At 38.3% G+C, this 26,530-nt stretch overlaps 1 protein-coding gene across 2 annotated transcripts in view; it reads right to left on the bottom strand.

Moving 5' to 3' along the window:
* Positions 1–26,530, bottom strand: part of CNTNAP2 (contactin associated protein-like 2) — a 2,310,676-nt gene that overhangs the window by 776,466 nt on the left and 1,507,680 nt on the right. For both annotated transcript variants that reach the window (XM_011941411.1, XM_011941412.1), the window contains one exon: positions 4,289–4,489. In XM_011941411.1, the coding sequence (XP_011796801.1) occupies positions 4,289–4,489 (201 nt within the window). The remainder of the gene's footprint in view (positions 1–4,288; positions 4,490–26,530) is intronic.

Below are 26,530 nucleotides of genomic sequence, written 5' to 3'. Positions count from 1 at the left end.
AATAAGTAAGTGGATATTTAAAATTGAATGTTACCATGAAGGAGGAAAAAAAAAAAAAACATTACAGTAAACATTAGCTCCTTTAAAAAAACAAATTAAAGATTTTTATTAAATTGTGTTCTTTCTTGTTTTGACATATACAAAATATAATAATACAAGGAACTTGCTGTCTCAACCACTCCTTTTCCTTGCATCAGCTATTCTGCAGATTAGTAGGCCTAGAAAATGAAAACTGGGACTGTAAAAAATGACTCAGAAGGGTAAGCTGAAATTCACTTTACAGTATTTAGAGACTGGTATATCAAAAGGATTAAAAAATTGTATTATGCCAATTTATTTTAGCTGAAGGAGGTAACCACATATGCCATTTTATTTCAGTGGGTCAGACAAGCCCTAATATTCCCTTTAATCTTCTCCCACATGAAGGACTAACACCTTAAATTCCAACATGAGAAACCTTCATGTCATAAATTAAAGACAGTGTTTCTCAATGTGTGGTTCACAGAATTACCCATGGATGTTTGCTAAAAGCAAATACCTTGGGGCCCCAACCAACCTCTATGAAAGCCTGGGAGTAAGGCCATTCGATCCACACTTTGACAAGCAACCTAAAAACTCTGATGCATACTCCTGCCTAAAACAACTGCCCCAAGGTTGGATGAGGCAACACGCAAAGCTACCTATTATTCACTTCATTTGAATCAGCAAACCTTTGTTAAGTACAAATCCTTTGTGAATCAAAGAATGGATATATATAGGATGTCCAAACGGGCAAGAAACTTATGAGAAACTGATTTTTAAAGTACAATTTATTATGTACAATAATAATCTACAAATGACAGGAAACCCAGTATCTGGATGTCTAGAAATACAAAGAAAATAGTATATTTACTCATCAGATTAAAAGTTTACTCTTGATTTCAATTTAGCAGTTTTTCTCGTGAAAGGCGTATCTGGAGATTAAAGAAAAATGTCTTTATCTCATTATTAGAAAATGCAACTAACATAGTGCGTAATAACAAGTTTATCCCATTTTTCCTGATGTTTTGTACATTTTATGTTTTGTAAAGGAGAGTGGTTATGTGTGTGAGGCTTCATGGTGGTTGAGGGGATAAGAAGGAATGTCAATGAGGGGGAAAGAAAGAAGCTGAACTGCAAGACCAGGAGCACTAAAGGTAAATTCTTTTCCCACCTCTAGTCTAATTCTCCTGGTACCTCAACTGTAAGTCGAACATATTTGGAAGCCATACTGTGTTTTTTAATTACCAGAGCAAAATTCAAAAAGCAAAAGCTGACTTTGGAGTTTAATAAAAGAAAGAAAGAAAATAAAGAACATAAAGCTGAGAGTACCCAGGTTCTTTCGCTGGTCAGGAATTTGCCCCCATTTCCACCCCCACCCCAGGACTGAAGACTAATTAACTGGAATCTGTGAAAAGAGCTTCAGTAAGGAGCATCCGCTCATGAAACAGTGAAGACAAGCTGATGAGGCTCATTAATGGCTCTTATTGCCCTTGGTCTTCTACATATAGTCTTTGACTTTTCCTAACACTGAAACCAGATCCAGTTAAAACACACACACAGACACACATACACACACCCCTACGAGAAGTGAAAGTGAATAGAATCTCTAGACCAGCAATATCAGCATCACTTGGGACCCGACTGTATTCATCTGCTCAGGCTTCCATAACAAAATACCATAGATTGAGTGGCTTCAATGACAGAAATTTATTTTCTCACAGTTCTGGAGGTTGGGAAGTGAAAGATCAAGGTGCTGGCTGATTTTGTTTCTGGTGAGGGCTCTCTTCCTGGCTTATAGGTGCTGCCTTTTTGCTGTCCTCACATGACAGAGAGAAAGACTTCTTTCTGTTTGTTCTCCTGAGGCCACCAATCCTATTGGACCCCACCATTATGACCTCATTTAATCTTAATTACTTACTAAAAACCAAATCTCCAAATACAGTCACATTGGGGGTCAGGGCTTTAACAGAGGAATTCTGGGGAAACATAATTCAGTCCATAGCACTCACTATAAATGCAAATTCTCAAGCACCACCTGAGACCTGCTGAATCAGAAACTCAGGGAATGGGGCCCAGCAAACCAGGTTTTATTATCTCACCAGATATTGTAATGCCAACTAAAGTCTGAGAAGTACTGGCCCTCAGGATGAAGTCCCAACTCCACAGCACAGCATTTCCTTTCCTTCCTAGTCTACTCCCACCCTTCCTTTCTGACCTTATTTCTTAGAGGATACTCTGTCTATAATTCTAGCACAAGGCTTTCCACATAGAAGCACTCACATTTTCACAATATTGTGTACTATTGTTATAGGAGTTATTAAGAAATTATTCAGAAATTATTTTAGGCAGATAGAGGAGAAAAGGGGTCCTTGGAAAGTTTTTGTTTCTTTTAAAACAGCTCCAAAAATGTTTCTTGTCTGTAGGAAAGCCCCGGCTCTTACAGTCAGCCTGGCAAGCTTTGATGTGCAAATACCAGCCATTAGAAACGGGGTTCACCCAAACATGGAGATTCCTGCCTTCTTCTTCCTTGCGCTCACAAGTACCTGGCAACGTGGCCACCCCCACGTATCTGCATGTGGGTAGAGCATCATGGTGCCCTTCATTTGCATATTAAAAGGCTAGGGTGGGAGGGCTAGTTTTTCCCCCTGGGCTAGGTGAATAACATGCCTGGTCAAACCAATTTCCTGAGCCCTATGCAAATCAGGTACCACCTCCTCCATCCTCCTCATATAAGCAGCCACTTTACCACCACATACCGGGTTTTCTCTCATTGGAATCCTCCCTCTCTCTGTCTCTGTATGGGGGAGGTGTTTTTTTCTTCCTTCTTTCTTACCTGTTAAACGCTCCTCTCCTTAAAACCACTCCACGTATGTCCAAGTCGTTTTATCCAATTCTGCCTGAGATTAAGAATCCTGGTGTTCCTTCAGTCATTGGAGCCGTATCACTGTTTGCTTATAACTCTTCTCTGTAAACTACTCTGCATAACATTGCTTTCAATTCATCACTGTTTTGGGGCATCCAACAGCCCATTGGTCTCTGACATGGCACATAGTTGTTTCACATGATTTTAAAAAATCAATATACTACTTGCTACTTATCATGTCCTTAAGTGTATCAAGTCTTATAAGTACTTAGTATATTACCTTATGAAATTCTCCCAATCACCCTGAAGTAGGCATTATAATTTCTGCTTGACAGAAAAAGACACTGGAAACTGAGGCTTAAGGTCAAGAGGTCTATTGTACAACATGGTGACTATGATTAATAGCAATGTATTTATCATATCTTGAAAATTGCTAAGCATGGATTTTAAGTGTTTGCTTCACAAAAAATAATAAATGTATGAGGCAAGGCATATGTTAGAGTTAGCCGTTCCACTATATACATATATTTCTAAACACATTGTACATGATAGACATATACAATTTTATCTGCCAATTAAAGTAAAATTTTAAAAAGAGGTCAGTTAACTCCCCCAAAGTCACATACTTGGGAAGTGGTAAGGTTGGAAATTATGAACTCATGTTTCTTTAACTTATTTCCACTGTATTTTACTACACAGAGATGTAGACACAGAGATGCCATTTTCTGACAACATCTCGAATTTACTGCCAAGACTCCCAGAGCATATGGGACTTGTTGCAGTAAAGTTATTTCCAGTATATCTTTTGGAACTGCTCTATTCTCTACACCCCTGACACAGTCTTGCACACACGTATGTGTGTTTGCATGTGCACACTCATACACACACTAGCAAATTGCTAAAAGTTGGCCATCATGACAACAAAAAATCAGGCTAGACTTCTTGAGACAAACAGGTACCGGGAAGCGACTACTGGGAAGAAAGAGCTCTAAATTCTATCGCTATTCTATATCCCATTTGACTGTAGACAATTTTTAGAATGCTTTCATCTTTACATTAAAGACACCACAAACTCTCAAAGGCAATTGCTTGAATGTTCACAAGGAGCTCTGATAAACTTGGTCCCACAGTCACTACTGATAATTAAGCACTAGAAGCATATATGCACATAAAATTTAAAAATCCGTAAGTTTAAAGCAACAGACTACATTTTCTTCAAAATCATTCTTTCTTAGCTTCATTCCGCAGACACCATGCCAAACGATTCTGTTTTACTTATCTACAGCTTCCTTCCTACTGAAGACTGGACTATAAGATAATGAACCACACCTGTTGGATTGTTTAGGTAATTCCAGGCACCAGCTGAGATAAGTAATTAAAAGTAACGTTCCATTCTCAGCCTACCTGGAGTGTTCAACAACCTTGACATCTTGCAGAAATAGGAGACATACTGCTCGCAGTACTCCGCGCTGTCTGTGATGGCACTTATCTGGTCCATGGAGGCGCTGTAAACAAGCTGTGTCACTGAGTGTTTTTCTGGGTTGTAGGCGACCACAGTCGTCTGCATCTGCAAGTCATGAGACACTATGGTCCACACTTTGTCCTCTGTAGGGAGAAAAACAACCAGGACCCTGGATCATTAGTATGCAAATGCTTCTCCAAATGTCAGAAAATAATTGAGCTACACTTAAATGGTCTTTTTACCGAGCTGGTGTAGAACAGTGTTAAGGAGAGCAGTCCTTAAAACATCCTCTGCTCTTTGCTCTTCCCTAAATTCTGCTTATGACGACAAAGTAGGAAAGCTATATATATATATGTGTGTGTGTGTGTGTGTGTATATATATATATTTTTTTTTTTAATTGAGACGGAGTCTCACTCTGTCACCCAGGCTGGAGTGCAGTGACCGAATCTCCACTCACTGCAAGCTCCGCCTCCCAGGTTTACGCCATTCTCCTGCCTCAGCCTCCCGAATAGCTGGGACTACAGGCACCCGCCACCTCGCCCGGCTACTTTTTTTTTTTTTTTTTTTTGTATTTTTTAGTAGAGACGGGGTTTCATCATGTTAGCCAGGATGGTCTCGATCTCCTGACCTCGTGATCCGCCCATCTCGGCCTCCCAAAGTGCTGGGATTACAGACCTGAGCCACCACGCCCGGCCTAGAAAGCAATATTTTTATTGAAGACAACACACAAGATACCTCCTGAAAACAAGGCAAAAAAAAAAAAAAAAAAAAGCTTTTGTATCTGGTTGGTGCTCTAACATCTGCAGCACTGAATATCAGGCTCATTATGTTCCAACTTCTTCCTGACTGTCATCCATCATTCCTCTGGTGGACCGGATTTTCTCTTTCCTAAATGAACTATGCTCTCTTTCAAGCCTCTGAGTCTTCCTACGTGGTGTTTGCTCTAATCAGAATATGTCTCTTCATCTTGTCAACAAATGTTCTTTTCACCCTGACCTTTTAGGCAAAATTAGACATTGTACTCTCTGCTATTGAAATGTTCTATGCATGTGGGATAAAGCAAGTGAGTAATTATCTTGGTGACTTTGACCCTGAAAATTTCAGTGTAAGAAAAGAAGCAGATCCAAAATAGATAAGGTTAAATGAAAGCTCCATATACGTTTAAATTTTAGTTAGAAGCATCACTAAGAACCTAAGATAATGTTATCTAATTTTAAGTGTGGCATATGTCTTGCCTCTGTGCACTGAAAAAGCTCCTAAACAAGGACCAACCTCATGCACCAGACTGTCATCACTAAATACCATTTCCTCTAAGATAAAACTAGGACCACTGGAGAAATGATGGCTTCTACGGCTGGAAAAGTGCAAGATGAAAGATGAGCCAGGAACATATCCCACTAGAAAAAAAATTAGCAATTAGAGACTGAGGGCAGTTCAAAAACACCAAGGACCAAAGAAGGGCCAGTTTTCACATCAACAAGAATGTTCTGCAATGGATTAAGGCATATCAAATATATTTAAATTCTTACATTTATTAAAATTGTTAAAAATGTTTAAATTTGGAAGATGCTAGGTAACCAACTTATTATTTTGAATATTGGTGAATGAAGAGAAGAATCAAGCCTTTGGCCTATCTTTGTTATAGGAACCTTAATGAAACCAAATATTGTCTTGATGGAAATATTTCAGCTCATAAAAGAAGACTAAATGATGGGATTAGAGTATCATCACTTCCTAACTTCTGACAAATTTAGTAGGATCTAAGCAATGATTATCAATGGCTGCTAATATGATCACAAGTGAAACCAGATGTGATGCACCTTTGGATGAAAATACACAATCAATGTTACATGTAATGTAGTATTGATTAAAATCAAGCATGAATTTGACCAAGTTTATAGACCTAACTGTGGATTTCCAGAATATACAAGGGAGAGAGGAACACATAAAATGGCACACAGGAAAATACTCCATGAAATCCATGCCGTGGGAAACTCTATAGACCAATATAGTTTTATCAACTGATAAATTAAAAAGGAAGGGGATAGAGAGGAAAGAAGTGGTGAGAGAGAGCGAGAGAGAGAGAGAGAGAGAGAAAGAGAGCGTGGTAAATGGCAACTCCATTCTTACAGGTGCTCAGGACAAAACCCAGGAGTCACCATTAATGCCTCTCTTCTGCATTGATCATCCAGTCTGCCCATGAATCCTGTCTGCTCTACCTTCAATGTATTTCCACAATTTGAACACACCTCCTGCCAACCCACCACCACTACTAGGGTCAAAGCCATCCTGATTCCTAACCAGTCTGCTGCTTTCCACCCTTGCCTCCTCACATCTGCATTCAACACAGGCGTCATGGTGAGGCTTTTCAAATATAAGTGAGATTCTGATACTCTGCTCAAAACCCTCAATGGCAGCGGATCTTGTAAAAGTCAAGTCCTTAAAACAGCTGAAGTCCCTCTATGACCTGGCTTCTTCTGCCTCTATGCCCTCACACGCCAATCCTCCCTCCTTGCTCCTTTGGCACCAGCCACACGGACCTTTCATTCCTCAAACACATCAGCAGGGTCCCTCTTTAGTGCCTCTGCACCTGCTCCTTCCTTTGTCTTTCCTTGGCACCCTCAGGACCCACTCCTTCTCCTCCAGTGCCAGCCTTGCCTTTCCCATTCTACAGCAGCTCTCTGCCTCCCCATCCTGCTTTAATTTTCTCCCTAGCGTTCATCTCTCCTTTATTTGTGCACATTTTATTTTTTTAAGTCTGCCTCCCCACATTAAAAGTTAAGAAGGCAGAAATTGGCATATAATAGGGCTTAAAAATATTAGTTGAGTAGAAAAATGAATTAACAAAACTTAAACACTACATGTTCTCACTCATAAGTGGGAGATGAACAATGAGAACACATGGACACAGAGAGGAGAACATCACACACCAGGGCCTTTTGGGGTGTGGGGAGAAAGGGGAGGGAGAGCATTAGGACAAATACCTAATGCATGCGGGGCTTAGAACCTAGATGATGGGTTGATAGGTGCAGCAAACCACCGTGGCACATGTATACCTATGTAACGAACCTGTACGTTCTGCACATGTATCCCAGAACTTAAAGTAAAAAAATAAAAAATAAAAACAAAAAAGCAAAAGTTAAATAGATCCAAGCTACTCAATCTAGAACAGTTTAAAGTCATTTTGGTCCCAGTTATGGCTTGGCCAGGACTATCCTGTGAGACTCTAGAAAAGCGACTTCATCGTCTAGGCTCTAAATCCCTTTCAGCTATAACAACAAGCCTCTCTACTAGAGCACTTTCCAGTTTGCTCTTCTTGAATCAATTAGAACAAGTTCAGTTACAGTGTCCCCCATAGTAATATATTTTCTGTAGAATAAATATATTCCAGTTTTACCTTTAGCCTCTTTGTAACTGCCTTCCTTTAGTTCCTCTGATAATCAAAGAAGCCACATCATATTTTAGTAATTCTGTCACTTTCTGACATGATTCTGACAATAAATTGTTTGTCATTTGTGTCCAGACCTGCAGATTTACCTTCACCTATGTTCACCTAATTAAAGATACATTAATTAAATTATGTTGGTTTTTATCTTTTCTGTTGCAATTGGCCTGTGGCATAAAACTCTCAAGTGTCTGACACTGCTTCCATTTTTGAATTTTTTTCCTACAAATCTCTATCAAGAGCCTTGTCCTGCAGCAGTACTCCAAATCTTTCTTTGACTCATGATGGAATAGCATTCTAAACTGATGTCTTTTTTGAAGGGTCATAAATGTCTTTTCAATATAATGGCCATAAAGGCAAGCATTAATTTAAGCAAATAAAACAAAATGGTCACCCATTTACAGTCTCTATCTTACACAACTTCAATAACTTTAAAAATATTACCCGATTTGCTGAGATTGAAGATTCTCTACTGATTTGTTCCTAGTGACTTCTCAGCCCTAAACTCTACTTCTGTCCCTCTCAACACAAACATTCCTCTGTCAAACCCCTGTGCATTATCTGTTATATGTTTGTTTTGTAACACACCCATCCATTAAACAAATATTACTGAGTGCTTACAGTATGACAGACACAGGTCTAGGGAATGTATCTAGGGAAACCACAGTGCAATAAGCATTTGTACATTTTTGGAGCTTTGGTTGGGTGTGGTGGCTCATGCCTGTAATCCCAGACTTTGGGAAGTTGAGGTAGGAGGATCACTTGAGCCCAGGAATTCAGGACCAGTCTGGGCAACACAGCAAGACCCTGTCTCAAAGTTTTTTTTTTTAAATTCAATAAAATAAAAAAAATTTGGAGCTTATATTCTTCCATTCTAGTGGGGAAAAACAGATCATAAGCAAAATAATTAAAATTAAATACATATATATATACATATAGTTTGCCAGTGATAATGGGAGGGAGAAAAAGCTAAATCAAGGAAGGGAAGGACAGACCCTGTGAATGGGGACTGCCTTTTCAAATACAGCAAAAACTGCAAAAAGACTTCACTGAGAAAATGACATTTGAATGTATAAGGTAGTTATCCAGCAAGCCATGTGAATGCCTGGGGAAAATATTCCAGACAGAAAAAATACAAATGCAAATGTTCTAAGTCTGGAATTTTCCTGGCATCATTCAGGTATACAAAAGGGCTGCTGAGTGACAGAAGGAAGAATAGGATGAAGTGGGAGTTAGAGATGGACGGGCATGGGAAGAGGATGACCAGGAGTCTGCTATATCCTTTGTAGTCAAAGGAAGACAAACAACTGTTGGCACTGGAGGATTTTGAGCAGAAAAGCAGCATGCTATAACTTATTTATTGATATATTATTCTTCAATGAAATTATATTTTGGAAAGATTTGAAAAGAAATACACATGCACATATGTCTGTATTTTATAAAGTAATTAAAATTTTTTTTACAGCCTCGTGTCATTTTTTTCTAGGAAAGCACAATTTTGCATTTTTATTTCCTTTCAGTATTTTTGGGGGGTACAGGTGGTTTTTGGTTACATAGGTAAGTTCTTTAGTGGTGATTTCTGAGATTTTGGTGCACCCATCACCTGAGCAGTGTACACCATACCCAATATGTAGTCTTTTATCTCTCACCCCTTCCCACCCTTCCCCCCAAGTCCCCAAAGTCCATTATATCATTCTTATGCTTTTGTGTCTTCATAGATTAGCTCCCACTGACAAGTGAGAACATGCAATATTTGGTTTTCCATTGCTGAGTTACTTTACTTAGACTAACAGTCTCCAGCTCCATCCAGGTTGCTGCGAATGCCATTATTTCATTCTTTTTATGGCTGAGTAGTATTCTGTGGTGTATATCTACCACATTCACTTTATCCACTCTGGTTGATGGACTTTTAGGCTGGTTCCATACTGCTGAAATTGCAAATACTGTTGCTGTAAAAATGTGTGTGCAAGTGTCTTTTTCATATAATGACTTCTTTTCCTCTGAGTAGATACCCAGTAGTAGGACTGCTGGATTAAATGGTAGCTCTGCTTTTAGTCCTTCAGGGAATCTCCATAATGTTTTCCATAGTGGTTGTACTAGATTACATTCCCACCAGCAGTGTAAAAGTGTTCCCATTTCACCACATCCATGCCATCTGTTATTTTTTGATTTTTTAATTATGGCCATTCTTGCAGGAGTAAGGTGGTGTGTTAGTCTATCCTCATGTTGCTATGAAGAAATACTCGAGATTGGGTAATTTATAAAGGAAAGAAGTTTAATTGACTTGCAGTTCCACATCACTGGGGAGGCCTCAGGAAACTTACAATCATGGCAGAAGGCACCTCTTCACAGCGTGGCAGGAGAGAGAATGAGAGTTGAGCAAAGGGGGAAAAGTCCCCTATAAAACCATCAGATCTTGTGAGAACTAACTTATTATCACAAGAACAAGATGTGGGGAAATTGCCTCCATGATTCAATTAACTCCATCTGGTCCTCCCATAGGATTATGGTACCTATAATTCAGGATGAGATTTGGGTAGGGACACAGCCAAAGCATACCGTTCTGCTCCTGGCCCCTCCCAAATCTCATGATCTCACAATTCAAAACACAATCATGCCTTTTCAACAGTCTTCAAAGTCTTAGCTTATTCCAGCATTAACCCAAAGGTTCAAGTCCAAAGTCTTGTGTGGGGGCTCCAACCCCACATATCTTGTCTGCGCTGCCCTAGCAGAGGATCTCTATGAGAGCTCGACCCTGCAGCAAACTTCTGTTTAGACATCCAGGCATTTAGACATCCAGGCATTTCCATACATCCTCTGAAATCTAGGTGGAGGTTCTCCAACCTCAATTTTTGACTTCTGTGTACCCACAGGCCCAAAATCATGTGTAAGTCACCATGAATTGGGGCTTGCATCCGCGGAAGCAATGGCTTGAGCTGTACCTTGACCCCTTTAAACCAAGGCTGGAGCTGAATCAGCTGGGATGCCGGGCACCACGTCCCAAAGGCCTAACTCGCAAAAGATTTTTCCCTTCTAGGCCTCTGGGCCTGTGATGAGAGGGCTGCTGTGAAGGTCTCCCACATGCCCTGGAAACACTTCCCCATTGTCTTGGTGATTAACATTCAGTTCCTTGCTGCTTGTGCAAATTTCTGCAGCCTGCTTGAATTTCTCCCCAGAAAATGGAGTTTTCTTTTCTATCTCATTGTCAGGCTGCAAATTTTCCAAAGTTTTATGCTCTGCTTCCTTTTGAATGCTTTGCCACTTAGAAATTTCTTCTGCTAGATACCCTAAATCATCTCTCTCAAGTTCAAAGTTCCACAGATTTCTAGGGGAGGGACAAAATGCCACCAGTCTCTTTGCATAGCAAGAGTCACTTTCACTCAAGTTCCCAATAAGTTCCTCATCTTCATATGAGACCACCTCAGACTAGACTTCATTGTCCATATCACTATCAGCATTTTGGTCAAAACCATACAAGTATTCAAACTTTCCCACATTTTCTTGTCTTATTCTGAGCCCTCCAAACTGTTCCAGTCACTGCCTGTTACCCAGTTCCAAAGTTGCTTCCACATTTTTGGATATTTTGAGCAGCACACCACTACCCAGTACCAATTTACTGTATTAGTCCGTTCTCACACTACTATGAAGAAATACCTGAGACTGGGTAATTTATAAAGGAAAGAGTTTTAATTGACTCACAGTTTCACATGGCTGAGGAGGCATGAGGAAACTTACAATCATGATGGAAGGCACCTCTTTAGAGCAGAGCAGCAAGGGAGAGAATGAGAGCAAAGCAAAGGCAGAAAAGCCCCTTATAAAACCGTCAGATCTCGTGAGAACTAACTTACTATCACAAGAACAGGACTAGGGAAACCGCCCCCATTATCCAATTATCTCCACCTGGTCCCTCCCACAACACTGGGTTGGGGATTATGGGAACTGCAATTCAAGATGAGATTTGGGTGGGGACACAGCGAAACCATATCAGGTGGTATCTCATTGTGGTTTTGATTTGCATTTCCCTGATAATTAGTGACATTGAGTATTTTTTCACGTTTGTCGGCCATTTGTATATCTTCTTTACAGAATTCTCTAGTCATGCTCTTTGCCCCCTTCTTGATGGGATTTTTTTTGTTGTTGTTGCTGACTTGAGTTCCTTATAGATTCTGGATATTAGTCCTTTGCCAGCTACATAGTTTGCAAAGATTTTCTCCCACGGTGGGTTGTCTGTTTACTCTGCTAATTATTTCTTTTGCTATGCAGAAGCTTTTAGTTTAATTAAGTCCCATTTATTTATCTTTGGTTTTGGTGCATTTGCTTTTATATGCTTTGTCATGAACTTTTTGCCTATGTCAATGTCTAGAAGAACTTAACTGATGTTATTTTCTAGAATGTTTATGGTTTCAGGACTTAGATTTAAGTCTTTGACCAATCTTGAGTTGATTTTTTACGTAGGAGATGAGGATCCAGCTTCATTTTTCTACGTGTGACTTGCCAATTATCCCAGCACCATTTGTTGAATAGGGTATCCTTTCCCCACTTACTGTTTTTGTTTGGTTTGTTGAAGATCAGTTGGCTTTAAATATTTGGCTATATTTCTGGATTCTGTATTTTGTTCCATACCTATTTTTATACCAGTACCATCCTGTTTTGGTCTCCACAGCCTTGTAGAATAGTTTGAATTTGGGTAACGTGATGACTACAGATTTGTACTTTTAGCTTAGTCTTGCTTTGGCTATGCGGGCTTATTTCTGGTTTCATATGAACTTTAGGATTGTTTTTTATAGTTCTTTGAAGAATGATGATGGTACTTTGATGGAAATTGCAATCTGTGGATTGATTTTGGCAGTATGGTCATTTTCACAATATTGATTCTACCCATTCATGAGCACTGGGTTGTGTTCCCATTTGTTCGTGTCATTAATGATTTCTTTCTGCAGTGTTTTGTAGTTTACTTTGCAGAGATCTTTCACCTCCTTGGTTAGGTATAGTCCTAAGTATTTTATTATTATTATTACTTTGTGCAGCTGTTGTAAAAGGGATTGAGTTTTTGATTTGTTTCTCAGCTTGGTTGTTGTTGGTGTATAATAGTGCTACTGATTTGTGTACATTGATTTTATATCCTGAAACTTTACTAAATTCATTTATCATATTTAGGAGCTTTTTGGATGAATCTTTAGGGTTTTCTAGGTACATGATCATATCATCTGTGAATAGCACAATTTATTTTCCTCTTTACAGATTCCAATGCCCTTTATTTCTTTCTCTTGTCTGATTGCTCCAGCTAGGACTTCCAGTACTATGTTAAATAGAGGTGGTGGGAGTGGGCATCCTTTTCTTGTTTCAGTTCTCAGGGGGGAATGCTTTCAACTTTTTCCCATTCAGTGTAATGTTGCTGTGGGTTTGTCATAGATGGCTTTTATTACATTGAGGTATGTCCCTTCTATGCCAATTTTGCTGAAGTTTTCAATCATAAAGGGATGTTAGACGTTGTCAAATGCTTTTTCTGCATCTATTGAGATGCTCATATGATTTTTGTTGTTAATTATTTTATGTGATGCAACATATTTATTTACTTGTATATGCTAAATCATCCCTGCATCCCTGGTATGAAACCCACTTGATAATGGTGTATTATCTTTTTGATATGCTGTTGGATTTGGTTAGCTAGTATTTTGTTGAGGACTTTTGCATCTATGTTCATCAGCGATATTGGTCTGTAGTTTTCCTTTTCTGTTATGTCCTTTCCTGGCTTTGGTATTAGGGTGATACTACATAGAATGATTTAGGGAGAATTCCCTTCTTCCCTATCTTTTGGAATAGTTTCAGTAAGATTGGTACAAATTCTTCTTTGAATGTCTGATGAATTCAGCTGTGAATCCATCTGGTTCTGGACTTTTTTGTTGGCATATTTTTTTTTACTACTATTTCAATTTCACTATTTGTCATTGGTCTGTTTAGAATCTCTATTTCTTCCTGATTTAATCTAGGAGGGTTGTATGTTTCCAGGAATTTATCCACCTACATTAGATTTCTAGTTTGTAAAGGTGTTCATAGTAGCCTTGAATGATCTTTTGTATTTCTGTGGTATTGGTTGTAATATCTCCTGTTTTGTTTCTAATTGAGCTTATTTGGATCTTCTCTCTTTTTTTCTTGGTTATGCTTGCTAATGGTCTATCAATTCTATTTATCTTCTCAAAGAACCAGCTTTTTTTCATTTATCTTTTGTATTTTTTTGTTTGCATTTCATTTAGTTCTGTTCTGATCTTTGTTATTTCTTTTTTTCTGCTTCGTTCGCATTTGGTTTGTACTTGTTTATCTAGTTGCTTGAGGTGTGCCCTTAGATTTTTTATTTGTGCTCTTTCAGACTTTTTGATGAGGGCATTTAATGCTATTAACTTTCCTCTCAGCACCACTTTTGCTGTATCCCCGAGGTTTTGATAAGTTGTGTCACTATTACCAATCAGCTCAATTTTTAAATTCCATCTTAATTTCATTGTTGACCCAATGATCACTAAGGAACAGGTGATTTAATTTCCAAGTATTTGTATAGTTTTGAGGGTTCCTTTTGGAGATAATTTCCAGTTTTTTTCCACTGTGGTCTGAGAGAAGACCTGATACACTTTTGATTTTCTTAAATTTATCAAGACTTGTTTTGTAACCTATCATATGGCCTATCTTGGTGAAAGTTCTATGTGTGGAAGAATATAATGTATATTATATTCTTATATAATATATAGTTGTTGGGTAGAATGTTCTGTAACTATCTGTTAAGTCCATTTGTTCTAGAGTATAGTTTACGTCCATTATTATTACATTATTATTTTTTGAGAGACAGTTTTGCTCTTGTTGCCCAGGCTGGAGTGCACTGGTACAATCTCGACTCACTGCAACCTCTGCCTCTGGGGTTTCAGTGATTCTCCTGCCTCAGCCTCCCAAATAGCTGGGATTACAGGTACCCATCAACATGCCTGGCTAATTTTTTGCATTTTTAGTAAATACAGGGTCTCACCAGTTGGCCAGGCTGTTCTTGAACTCCTAACCGCAGGTGATCCACCTGCCTTAGCCTCCCAAAGTGCTGGGATTACAGCAAAGAGCCACAGCGGCAGGCCTATGTCCACTATTTCTTTGTTGACTTTCTGTCATGATGAACTGTCTAGTGCTGTCAGAGGACTATTGAAGCCCCCCACTACTATTGTGTTCCCATCTATCTCATATCTTAGGTCTAGTAATAATTCCGTTATAAATTTGGGAGCTCCAGTGTTAGGTGCATATATATTTAGAATTGTGATTTTTTCTGTTGGAGTAATTCTTTTATCATTTAATAATGTTCCTCTTTGTCTTTTTTTTTTACTGCTGTTGCTTTAAAGTCTGTTTTTTCCTGATAGAAGAATAGCTACTGCTGCTTGCTTTTGGTTTTCATTTGTGTGGAATATCTTTTTCCACCCCTTTACCTTAAGTTTATGTGAGTCCTTGTGTGTTAGGTGAGTCTTTTGAAGACAATAGATATTTGGTTGGTGAATTTTTATCCATTCTGCCACTCTGCATCTTTTAATTGGAGAAGTTAGGCCATTTATGTTCAACATTTACTGTTTTCTTCATCACGTTAGTTGCCTTAATACCTTATGTTTTATTTTTTAATTGTATTACTGTTTTATAGGCTTGGTGACATTTATGCTTTAAGGAGGTTCTATTTTGGTGTATTTCAAGGGTTTGTTTCAAGATTTAGAACCCCTTTTAGCATTTCTTGTAGTGCTAGCTTAGTTGTGGCAGATTTTCTCACCATTTGTTTGCCTGAAAAAGACTTGATCTCTCCTTCATTTATGAAACTCAGTTTTATTGGATACAAAATCCTGGGCTGACAATTATTTGGTTTCAGAAGGCTAAAGATGACACCACAGTTCTTTCTGGCTTGTAAGGTTTCTACAGATAATTCTGCTATTAATCTGATAGGTTTTCCTCTATAGCTTATCTGATGCTTTTGTTCCAAAGCTCTTAAGATTCTTTCCTTTGTCTTGACTTTAGAGAACCTCATGACTGTGTGCCTAGGTGATGATCTTTTTGGAATGAATTTCCCAGGTGCTCTTTGAGCTTCTTGTATTTGGGTATCTAGATCTCTAGCAAGGCCAGGGAAGTCTTCCTCAAGTATTCTCTCAAATATGCTTTCCAAACTTTTAAATTTCTCTTCTTCCTCTGGAAAACCAGTTATACTTAGGTTTGCCATTTTATGTAATCTCTAATTTCTTGGAGGCTTTGTTCACTTATTTATTTATTTTTTATTTTTCCTTGTCTTTGTCTGATTGGGTTAATTTGAAAGCCTTGTCTTTGAGCTTCAAACTTCTTTCTTTTACTTGTTCTAGTCTATTGTTGAAACTTTCCACACTATCATTTTTGTATTTCTCTAAGTGTGTCTTTCATTTCCAGAAGTTGTGATTGTTTTTCCTTTATGACATCTATTCATGTGGAGAATTTTTCATCTGTATCCTGTATTTTGTTTTAATATCTTTTTTTTTTTTTTTTTGAGGCAGAGTTTTGCTCTTGTCACCCAGGCTGGAGTGCGGTGGCACGATCTCAGCTCACTGCTACCTCTACCTCCCGGGTCCAAGCGATTCTCCTGCCTCAGCATCCTGAGTAGCTGGGATTACAGGCACCTGCCACCATGCTTGGCGAATTTTTTGTATTTTTAGTAGAGATGGGGTTTCACTATGTTGGCAAGGCTGGTCTTGAACTCCTGACCTCATGATCCACCTGCTTCCGCTTCCCAAAGTGCTGGGATTACAGGTGTGAGCCACCATGCCCAGCCTTGTTTTAATATCTTTAAGTTTGTTTTCACCTTTCTCTGGTATCTCCTTGAGTACCTTAATAATCAACCTTCTGAATTTTTTATTTGGCTATTCAGAGATTTCTTGGTTTGGATCCATTGCTGGGGAGCTGGTATGATCTTTTGGGGATACTATAGAACCTCGTTTTGTTACATTACCAGAATTACTTTTCTGGTTCCTTCTCATTTGCATAGATTATTTCGGTGGAGAGGTCTGAATCTCAGTGTCTCCTGTTCAGATTTTCTTATTCCACAGGGTGATCCCTTGATGTGATGCTTTCTGCCTTACCCTAGGGATGGGGCTTCCTGAAAGCTGGAGTGCAGAGATTGTTATTGCTCTTTTGGGTCTGGTTACCAAGCTAGCTACCAGGCTCTGGACTGGTGCTATGGAATGTCTACAGAGTCCTGTGACGTGATCCATCTTCAGGTCTCCCAATCATGGATACCAGCACCTGCTCTGGTAGTGGTGGCAGGGAAGTGAGGTAGACTCCGTGAGAGTCCATGGTTGTAGATATGTGCAGTATGCTGGCTTTCTGGAATGTATGGTTATGTTAGCAGTGATGTTTTCACATGGACATACTCAGGGACTCTGGTTAGCCAGTATCTTGTAGGCAGTGGTATTAGGTGTTGTCTTCTCCTTACTGGGATGAGGGTTATTCTGTCATGAGTTGTTGTAATGGCCTGAGTTGGTTGGTCTCCAACCAGAAGGTGGTGTTTTCAAGAGAAAACAGTATTAGTGGAGGGATCTAAGCTTGCCCTCAGTTGGCCAGGGTAAGTATTTCAGTTTCTCAGGTGATGGGAGGGGCCATAAAGCTCCCAAGAGTTTATCTTTTGTAATCAGCTACCAGGTTGGGTAGAGAAATACTATCAGGTCAGGGCAGGGTTACACAGGTCTGAGCTCAGCCTCTCCTTGGCTGGGGCTTGCTGCAGCCACTATGGGGATAGAGGGTATTTCTCAGGCCAATAGGATTATGTTCCAAAAGTCATCTTGGCTGCCTCTACTGTGTCATATAGTTCACCAGAGAAGTGGGGAATAACTGTTAGTGAGAGGCCTAACCCACCTCCCATGCAGTTGGCAAGGCCAGTCTCGCTCACGCAGCTGCCCAATAAGACCTTGCCTGAGGCCATGAACATCCCCACTAAAAAAGCAAGCATGGCCCTTGCTCCTCTACATCTGCCCACTCCATCAGCAGCGGCTCCTGTGCTTGAAACTGCAGCAGCTCCTCCTTGTCCCCTGGACTTCACCTGAGAAAATTTGTGCCCAGTTGAAATAACTACAAATTTCAGTTGGGAGTTTCCTTTGCATTGTGACTACTTCCCAATTCCTCTGGCTGCCTTCTCCAAGGGCCCCTATACGATATCATCAGGGATGGCTTCCCTGGGCTTCAGCTGGAGACTGGGACTGCCTGCAAGCCATTTTCTGCTGCTACTTCTACTTTGATATTTCATGTGACTACCTAAATCCATTTCAACTACAGGAGAAGTTAAATCCTTCTTCTATAATCTCATGATCTGGATTTTCAGATCCCCCAGTGGAAATGTGTGTTTGGAGGCAGATTTTCCTTCTCTCACACTTTGGGAATGCTCAGTTTTTCACCTGTTTCATGAAATTTGTAGTAGTGTGCTGCTTCTTTCAAAGGATCTGTGAATCCTTCAGGTTTTCCTGGTATGTTCCTTTGTTGGTTCTTGGAGCAACAGATCACAGTGTGAGTCTCCACATTGTTCTCTTTATCCGGGTGAGAACTGCACATTAGCCCTCTCTCCTAAATCCAATCTTGTCCACCAAGTGCAGTGTCATGACATTTTCAAACAATTTCTTTGGTAATTGACATTTTAAAAAAAATTTCTTTGGTAATTGTGAGCATATGCAAACAATAATATATAAAGTCTATTTTGATGAAATAAAACAATTACTGTTGATGCATTTTACAAATTATTTTGTAATATTTGTATATTACACATTGCAATAACTCCTTTGGAACCATAAAATTTTAAAAAATATTTTAATTTTTATGGACACATAGTAGGTATTTATATTTATGGGGCACATGAGATACTTTGATACAGGCATGTAATGTGTAATAATCACACCACAGAGAAGGAGGTAACCATCCACCCAAGCATTTATCCTTTGTGTTACAAACAATCCAATTAGACTCTTTTTAGTTATTTTAAAATGTACAGTTAAGTTATTATTGACTATAGTAACCCTGATGTGCTACCCAATAGTAGGTTTTATTATTCTTTCTATTTGTTGTACCTATTAACCATCCCCACTTCCCCCTTCAACCCCTCACTACCCTTCCCAGCCTCTGGTAACCATCCTTCCACTCTCTATGTCCATGAGTTCAATCGTTTTGATTTTTGGATCACCCAAATAAGTGAGAACATGTGATGTTTGTCTTTCTGTGCCTGGCTTATTTCACTTAACATAATGATCTCTAGTTCCATCCATGTTGTTGCAAATGACTGGATCTCATTCTTTTTATGGCTGAATAGTACTCCATTGTGTATACGTACCACATTTTCGTTATCCACTCATCTGTTGATGGACACTTAGATTGCTTCCAAATCTTGGCTATTGTGAACAGTGCTGCAATAAACATGAGAGTAAAGATATTTCTTCCAGCCGGGTGCGGTGGCTCATGCCTGTAATCCCAGCTCTTTGGGAGGCCGAGGCAGGTGGATCATGAGGTTAGGTGATCGAGACTATCCTGGCTAACACGGTGAAATACCGTGTCTACTAAAAATATAAAAAATTTTGTGGTGGTGGGCGACTGTAGTCCCAGCTACTCAGGAGACTGAGGCAGGAGAATGGTGTGAACCCAGGAGGTGGAGCTTGCAGTGAGCCGAGATTGCACCACTGCACTCCAGCCTGGGCAACAGAGTGAGAATCTGTCTAAAAAAAAAAAAAAAAAAGAAAAGAAAAAGAAAAAAATATTTCTTCCATATATTGATTTCCTTTCTTTTGTATATATACCTATCAGTAGGATTGCAGGATCATATGATAGTTCTATTTTTAGTTTCTTAAGGAATTTTGAATGCTCCTTACTGGTTGTAGTAATTTACATTTCTACCAGCAGTGTATGAGGATTCCCTGTTCCCCACATCCTCAACAGCATTTGTTACTGCCTGGCTATTGGATATAAGCCATTTTAACTATGGTGAGATGATGTCTCATTGTTGTTTTGCATTTTTCTGATGATCAGTGATGTCTGGCACATTTTCACATGCCTGTTTGCCATTTGTATGTCTTCTTTTCAGAAATGTCTATTCAAATTTGTTGCAATTATTGAATCACATTATTAAAATTTTCCTGTAGAGTTGTTTGAGCTCCTTATATAATATTCTGGTTATTAACACTGTCTCAGATGGGTACTTTGTAAATATTTTCTCCCATTATGTTGGTTGTCTCTTCACTTTGTTGATTGTTTGCTGTGCAGAAGTTTTTTTAACTTAATCTGATCACATTTATCCATTTTTGCTTTGGTTGCCTATGCTTGTGTGGTATTACTCAAGAAATTTTTGCCCAGACCTATGTCCTGGAGAGTTTCCCCAGTGTTTTCTTATAGTAGATTCATATTTTGAGGTCTTCATTTTAAGTCTTTATTTTGATTCAATTTTTGTATATGTCAAGAGACAGAAGTCTAGTTTCATTCTTCTGCATATGAATATTCAGTTTTCCCAGAATCATTTATTGAAGAGACTGTATTTTCCTGAGGGTATGTTCTTGGCACCTTTGTCAAAATGAATTCATTGTAGCTGTGTGAACTTGCTTCTGGATTATGCTTTCTGTTCCATTGATCTACATATCTGTTTTTATGCCAGCACCATGCTGTTTTGGTTACTCTAGTTCTGTAGTATAATTTGAAGTCAGGCAATGTGATTCCTCCAGTTTTGTTCTTTTTGTTCAGGATAGCTCTGGTTATTCTGGGTCTTTTGTGGTTCCAAATAAATTTTTAAATTGTTTTTTTCTATTTCTGTGAAGAGTGTCATTGGTATTTTCATAGGCGTTGAACTGAATCTGTAGATCACTTTGGGAAGGACATTTTAACGATATTGACTATTTCAATTCATGAACATGAAATATCTTTTCATCTTATTGGCATCCTCTTCAATTTCTTTCACAAGTGTTTTATATTTTTCATTATAGAGATCTTTCACTTTATGGTTAATTCCTAGGTATTTAATTTTATTTGTGGCGATTGTTAATGGGACTAAATTTTGATTTTTTGTTTCAGATTGCTCATTGTTGGCATATAGAAATGCTACTGGTTTTTGTATGTTAATTTTGTATCCTACAACTTTGCAGAATTTGATTATCAGTTCTAATAGTTTTTTTGTGGAGTTTTTAGGTTTTCCTGAATATAAGATCATATCATCTTATGATATGATCATTTGACTTCTTCCACTCCAATTTGGATGCCCTTTATTTTGTTCTCTAGCTTAGGATTTTCAATACTATGTTGAATAACAGTGGTGAAAGTAGGCATCCTTGCCATGTTCCAGATCTTAGAGGAAAGGCTTTCAGATTTCCCCCTTCAGTTCCTGTGCTTTTCTTATTGGCAGAGTTTTTATTATGACTTCAATCTTGTTACTTGTTATTCATCTCTTCAGGTTTTGAATTTCTTCCTGGTTAAACCTTGCAAGGTTGCATGTGTCTAAGAATGTGTCTATTTCTCCTAGATTTACCAATTTATTGGCATATAGTTGCTCATTGTAGTCACTAATAATCCTTTTAATTTCTGTGGTATCAGTTGTAATGTCTCCTTTTTCATCTCTGATTTTATTTATTTGGATCTTTTTTTTTCTAGTCTGACTAAAGGCTTGTCAAGTGTGTTTAACTTTTCAATAAACCACATTTTTGTTTCTTTGGTCTTTTGTATTGTTTTCTTCATTTCAATTTTATTTATTTATGCTCTGATCTTTATTATTTCTTTCTTCCACTAATTTTAAGTTTGGTTTGCTCTTGCTTTTCTATTTCTTTAAGCTGCATCATTAGGTTGTTTATTTGAAGTTTTTCTTCGTTTTTTTATGTAGACAGTTATAGCTATAAACTTCCCTCTTAGTACTGCTTTTATCATATCCCATAGGTTTTTTGGTATGTTGTGTTTCCATCATCATTTGTTTGAAGACATTTTTCAATTTCCTCCTTAATTTACTCATTGGCCCACTCTTCATTCAGGAGCATATTAATTTTCCTGTATTTGTAGAGTCTCAAAAATTCCTCTTGTTATCAATTTCTAGTTTTATTCCATTGTGGTCAGAGAATATGCTTACTATTATTTTAATTTTTTGAATGTTTTCAGTCTTGTTTTGTGACCTAACATATGGTCTATCCTTGAGAATCATCCATATCCTGAGGGAAAGAATGTGTGATCTGTAGCCATTGGATGAAATGCTCCGTAAATATGCATTAAATTCATTCAGTTCACAGTGCAGATGAAGTCTGATGTTTCTTTGTTGATTATCTGTCCAGAAGATCTGTCCAGTGCTGAAGGTGAGGTGTTGAATTCTCTAGCTATTACTGTATTGAGGCCCATTTCTCTCTTTAGCTCTAATAATATTTGCTTTATATAGCTGGGTACTCCGGTGTTAAATGTATATGTATTTAAAACTGTTATATCCTCTCGCTGAAATGACACCTTTATCATTATATAGTGACCTTCTTTGTCTCTTATTATAGTTTTTGTCATGAAATCTAATTTGTCTGTTAAAGTATAGCTACTCTTTTTCTTTTTTGGTTTCTATTGGCATGGAATATATCTTTTTCCATCCCTTTATTTTTCAGTCAATGTGTCTCTTTATAGGTGAAGTGTGTTTCTTGTAGGCAACAGATCAAAGGGTTTTTCTTTTTCATCTATTCAGCTACTGTATGTCTTTTGATTGGACAGTTTACTTCATTTACATTCAATGTTATTATTGATAAGTAAGAAGTTACTTTTGCCATGTTGTTATTTGTTTTCTGGTTGTTGTTGTTTTTTTTTTGTCTTCTCTCCCTTCTTTTCTTCCTTCCTGTCTTCCTTTAGTGATGGTAATTTTCTCTGCTGGTATAATTTAGTTTCTTGCTTTCTATTTTTTGTGTATCCATTGTTTTTTGGTTTGTGGTTACCATGGGGCTTCAAAATACTGTCTTATAACCCATTTTTTTTTTTTTTTTTTTTGAGACGGAGTCTCACTCTGCCGCCCAGGCTGGAGTGCAGTGGTCCGATCTCAGCTCACTGCAAGCTCCGCCTCCTGGGTTTATGCCATTCTCCTGCCTCAGCCTCCCGAGTAGCTGGGACTACAGGCGCCCGCTACGTCACCCGGCTAGTTTTTTGTATTTTTTAGTAGAGACGGGGTTTCACCGTGTTAGCCAAGATGGTCTCAATCTCCTGACCTCGTGATCCGCCCGTCTCGGCCTCCCAAAGTGCTGGGATTACAGGCTTGAGCCACCACACCCGGCCCTATAACCCATTTTTTTAAGCTGATAACAACTAATACTGTTTGCATAAACAAACAAACACAAGTAATAATAAAAACTCTAGCCTTACCTTTATCCTTCTGCTTTTTAACCTTTTGTTGTTTCCATCTTTATCTTATTGTACTGTCTATGTCTTCAAAAATTGTTGTAGTTATTATTGTTTTATTGGTTCATTATTTAGTCTTTTTACTTAGGATGACTAGTTTATACCTCAGTTACTGTGTCACAATATTCCGTGTCTTTCTGTGTACTTAATATTACCAGTGAGTTTGTACTTTCAGGTGATTTCTTATTGCTCATTAACATCCTTAATCTTTCTGACTGAAGTACTCCCTTTAGCATTTCTCATAGGACAGGTCTGGTGTTGATAAAATCCCTTAGCTTCTGTTTGTCTTGGAAAGTCTTTATTTCTTCTTTATATTTGAAGGATATCGTCACCAGATATACTCTTTTATGGTAAAAGTATTTTTCTTTCAGCACCGTAAATATGTCATGACACTCTCTCCTGGTCTGTAAGGTTTCAACAGAAAAGTCTGCTGCTAGACATATTGAAACTCCATTGCCTGCTATATGTTTGTTTCTCTTGTTGCTTTTAGAATCCTTTCTTTATCCTTGACCTTTTGGAGTTGATTATTAAATGCCTTGAGCTAGTCTTCTTTGGGTTAAATCTGCTTAGTGCTTTATAACCTTCTTGTACTTGGATATTGATATCTTTCCCTAGGGTTTTGTTATTATATCTTTGAATTAACTGTCTACCCCATCTCTTTTTCTACCTCCTCTTTCTGGCCAATAACTATTAGATTTCCCTTTGGGGGCTATTTTCTAGACCCTGTAGGTGTGCTTCATTTTTAAAAATCATTATTTCCTCTTCTGTTTTCACTGACCGTGCATTTTCAAATAACCTGTCTTCAAGCTTACTAATTCTTCTGGTTGATCACTTGTGCTATTAAAAGACCCAGATGCATTCTTCAGCATGCCAATTGCCTTTTTTAAATCCAGAATTTCTGCTTGATTCTTTTTAATTAAAATAATTTTAAAAATATAATTATATGATATATAATTAGTTATTTTAAATGTATAATTATTTTAATCTGTTTGTTAAATTTATCTGATAGAATTCTGAATTCCCACTCTGCTTTATCTTGAAATTCAGTTTCCTCAAAACAGCTATTTTGAATTATCTGTCTGAAAAGTCACATATCTCTGTTCCACTAGGATTGGTTCCTGCTACCTTATTTAGTTCATTTGGTGAAGTCATGTTTTCCTGGATGGTGTTGATACTGCTAGATGTTCTTGGATGTCTGGGCATTAAAAACTAGGTATTTATTGTAGTCTTCGCCTTCTCAGCTTGTTTGTCCCCATCCTTCTTGGCAAAACTTTCCAGATATTCTGAAGGACTTGGGTATTGTTATCTAAGCTGTAACAGTTTTAAGGGGCACCCCAAGACCAGTAATGCTGTGGTTCTTGCAGACTCATAGACATACTACCTTGATGGCCTTGGACAAGATCTGAAAGGATTCTATAGATTACTGGGTGAAAACTCTTGTTCTCTTTCTTCTTCCTCCCACACATAAAGAGTGTCTCTCCCTGTTCTGAGCCGCTGAAAGCTAGGGGTGGAGTGACACAAGTACCTCTTGGCCACCACCACTAGGACTGTGTGGGGTCAGACCTCAAGCTGGCACAGGACTGGGTGTTGCCCAAGGTCCGCTGTAACTACTCCCTGGCTGCTGCCTATATTCGCTCAAGGCTCTGGGGTTCGACAATCAGCAGGTGGCAAAGCCAGCCAGGCCTGTGTCCTTCCCTTCAGGGTGCAAGTCACCCTAGGTCCCAGATAGGTCCAGAGTTGCCATCCTCCAGGAAGCAGGGACCAGAGTCAAAAACCTCAGAACTCTTCCTGTTCTGTTGTACTGTGGCTGAGCTGTCACTCAAACCACAAGACGCAGTTCTTCCCACTCTTTTCTCTCCTTTCCAAAGGAAAAGGAGCATCACCCTGTGGTCATCACCACAACAGGCCACAGGGGGTATTGCTAAACTACCTCCAATATTCCCTTAAGGCCCACAGCTCTCAAGTCAGTTTGTGAGGAATACTGCCTGGTCTGGGACTCACCCTTCAGGGCAGTGGAAGAGCCATTAAATCTTAAGTGACAAATGGATATTAACAATTTTTCATGTGTTCAACATCTAGAACAAAACAGGTATGTACACTGTATAGATTTTCCTTTGCTAGTATCATAAGTAGAAAAATTAAGAATCTTATTCCCATATTTAGTGTGTTTATGTAATATGTGTTATCATTTATGTGTATAATGCAAATAGAAACTACTGCATATAGCAAATTCTAAATTTCTAAGTTTCATTTCACAAAGAAGCCACTGTTTAATGCTTTTTCAATACTGTGTTTGGATTACTACGTTATGAAAATGTCTTGTGGAACTATTGAGAATTTAGTATCTGTTTCATCATGTAGTCACCTATTTATAAATTGTCACGTTTTATTTTGTTGTAAATACTGCTGATTTAATGGTATATTTGAAACACTGGGCATATATGGAACATACCCTGGAGACCTGTTCCTGTCCCTGGCAATAACAGGCACTCAAGATTAACCAACGTAGTTATGTTGACATGAGCACATTAGAAAAGTCCCTCTGCTTTTTCTTGTTTCTATTAGCATGTTTCTATCCGTTGTTTCTATTGGCATGTTTCTATTGGTTGTTTCTATTGGCATGTTTCCATTGGTTGTTTCCATTGGTTGTTTCTGTTGGTTGCTTCTATTGGCATGTTTCTATTGGTTGTTTCTATTGGTCAGTAATGGCACTGAGCCCATATTCTCAAACTATCTGTAATCCTCAAGTAATTCACTTCTCAAGAACTCAATTCCTTGCATGGCTGGAGTTCTGGCCAGGGACTGATAAAGCTGGAAAATGACCGGTGAAAAAAAAGCAAAAAACAATTCCTTCCAGAATGTAACCAGTTTCTTACTCATATGTGTGTGTGTGTATTTTTTTATAGCTGTGTGTGTATATATATATATATATATATTATATATAAAATAGCTGTTCAATGATTCTTTTCTATGTTATTCATATACAGTCTGAAGATCACATTAAGCACATTTTAATAAAAGTAAGTGTGAGCTGAGTCTAATGAAAAATTTTTATATGTGTCCTATACACCTGTATTTGCAACTAAGTACTATTTTTGCTTTTCAAACCATGTCATCGTACCAGTTGATGTGCAATTTGTTAATCAGAGAGGTTTTTTCAACCTTTTTTCATATTTGCTCTGACATGATGCTTTTTTTACAAAAGGAATATTACAGACTTTCTAAATTAAAATGAGTATATACATCTTGCTAGACTGGGTGTGGCCAACATACCATGTGTAGTCTGAATTCCTTAGCTGCCTTATGGTCTGCTATAGTTACTTTTTGCAGGTAACATTGGATCTTTCT

The sequence above is a fragment of the Colobus angolensis genome, unplaced genomic scaffold (assembly GCF_000951035.1).
Source record: "Colobus angolensis palliatus isolate OR3802 unplaced genomic scaffold, Cang.pa_1.0 Scaffold2, whole genome shotgun sequence".
Taxonomy (NCBI): Eukaryota; Metazoa; Chordata; class Mammalia; order Primates; family Cercopithecidae; genus Colobus; species Colobus angolensis.
The sequence above is the reverse complement of the archived record's forward strand: the minus strand, read 5'-3'. Positions and strand labels throughout refer to the sequence as shown.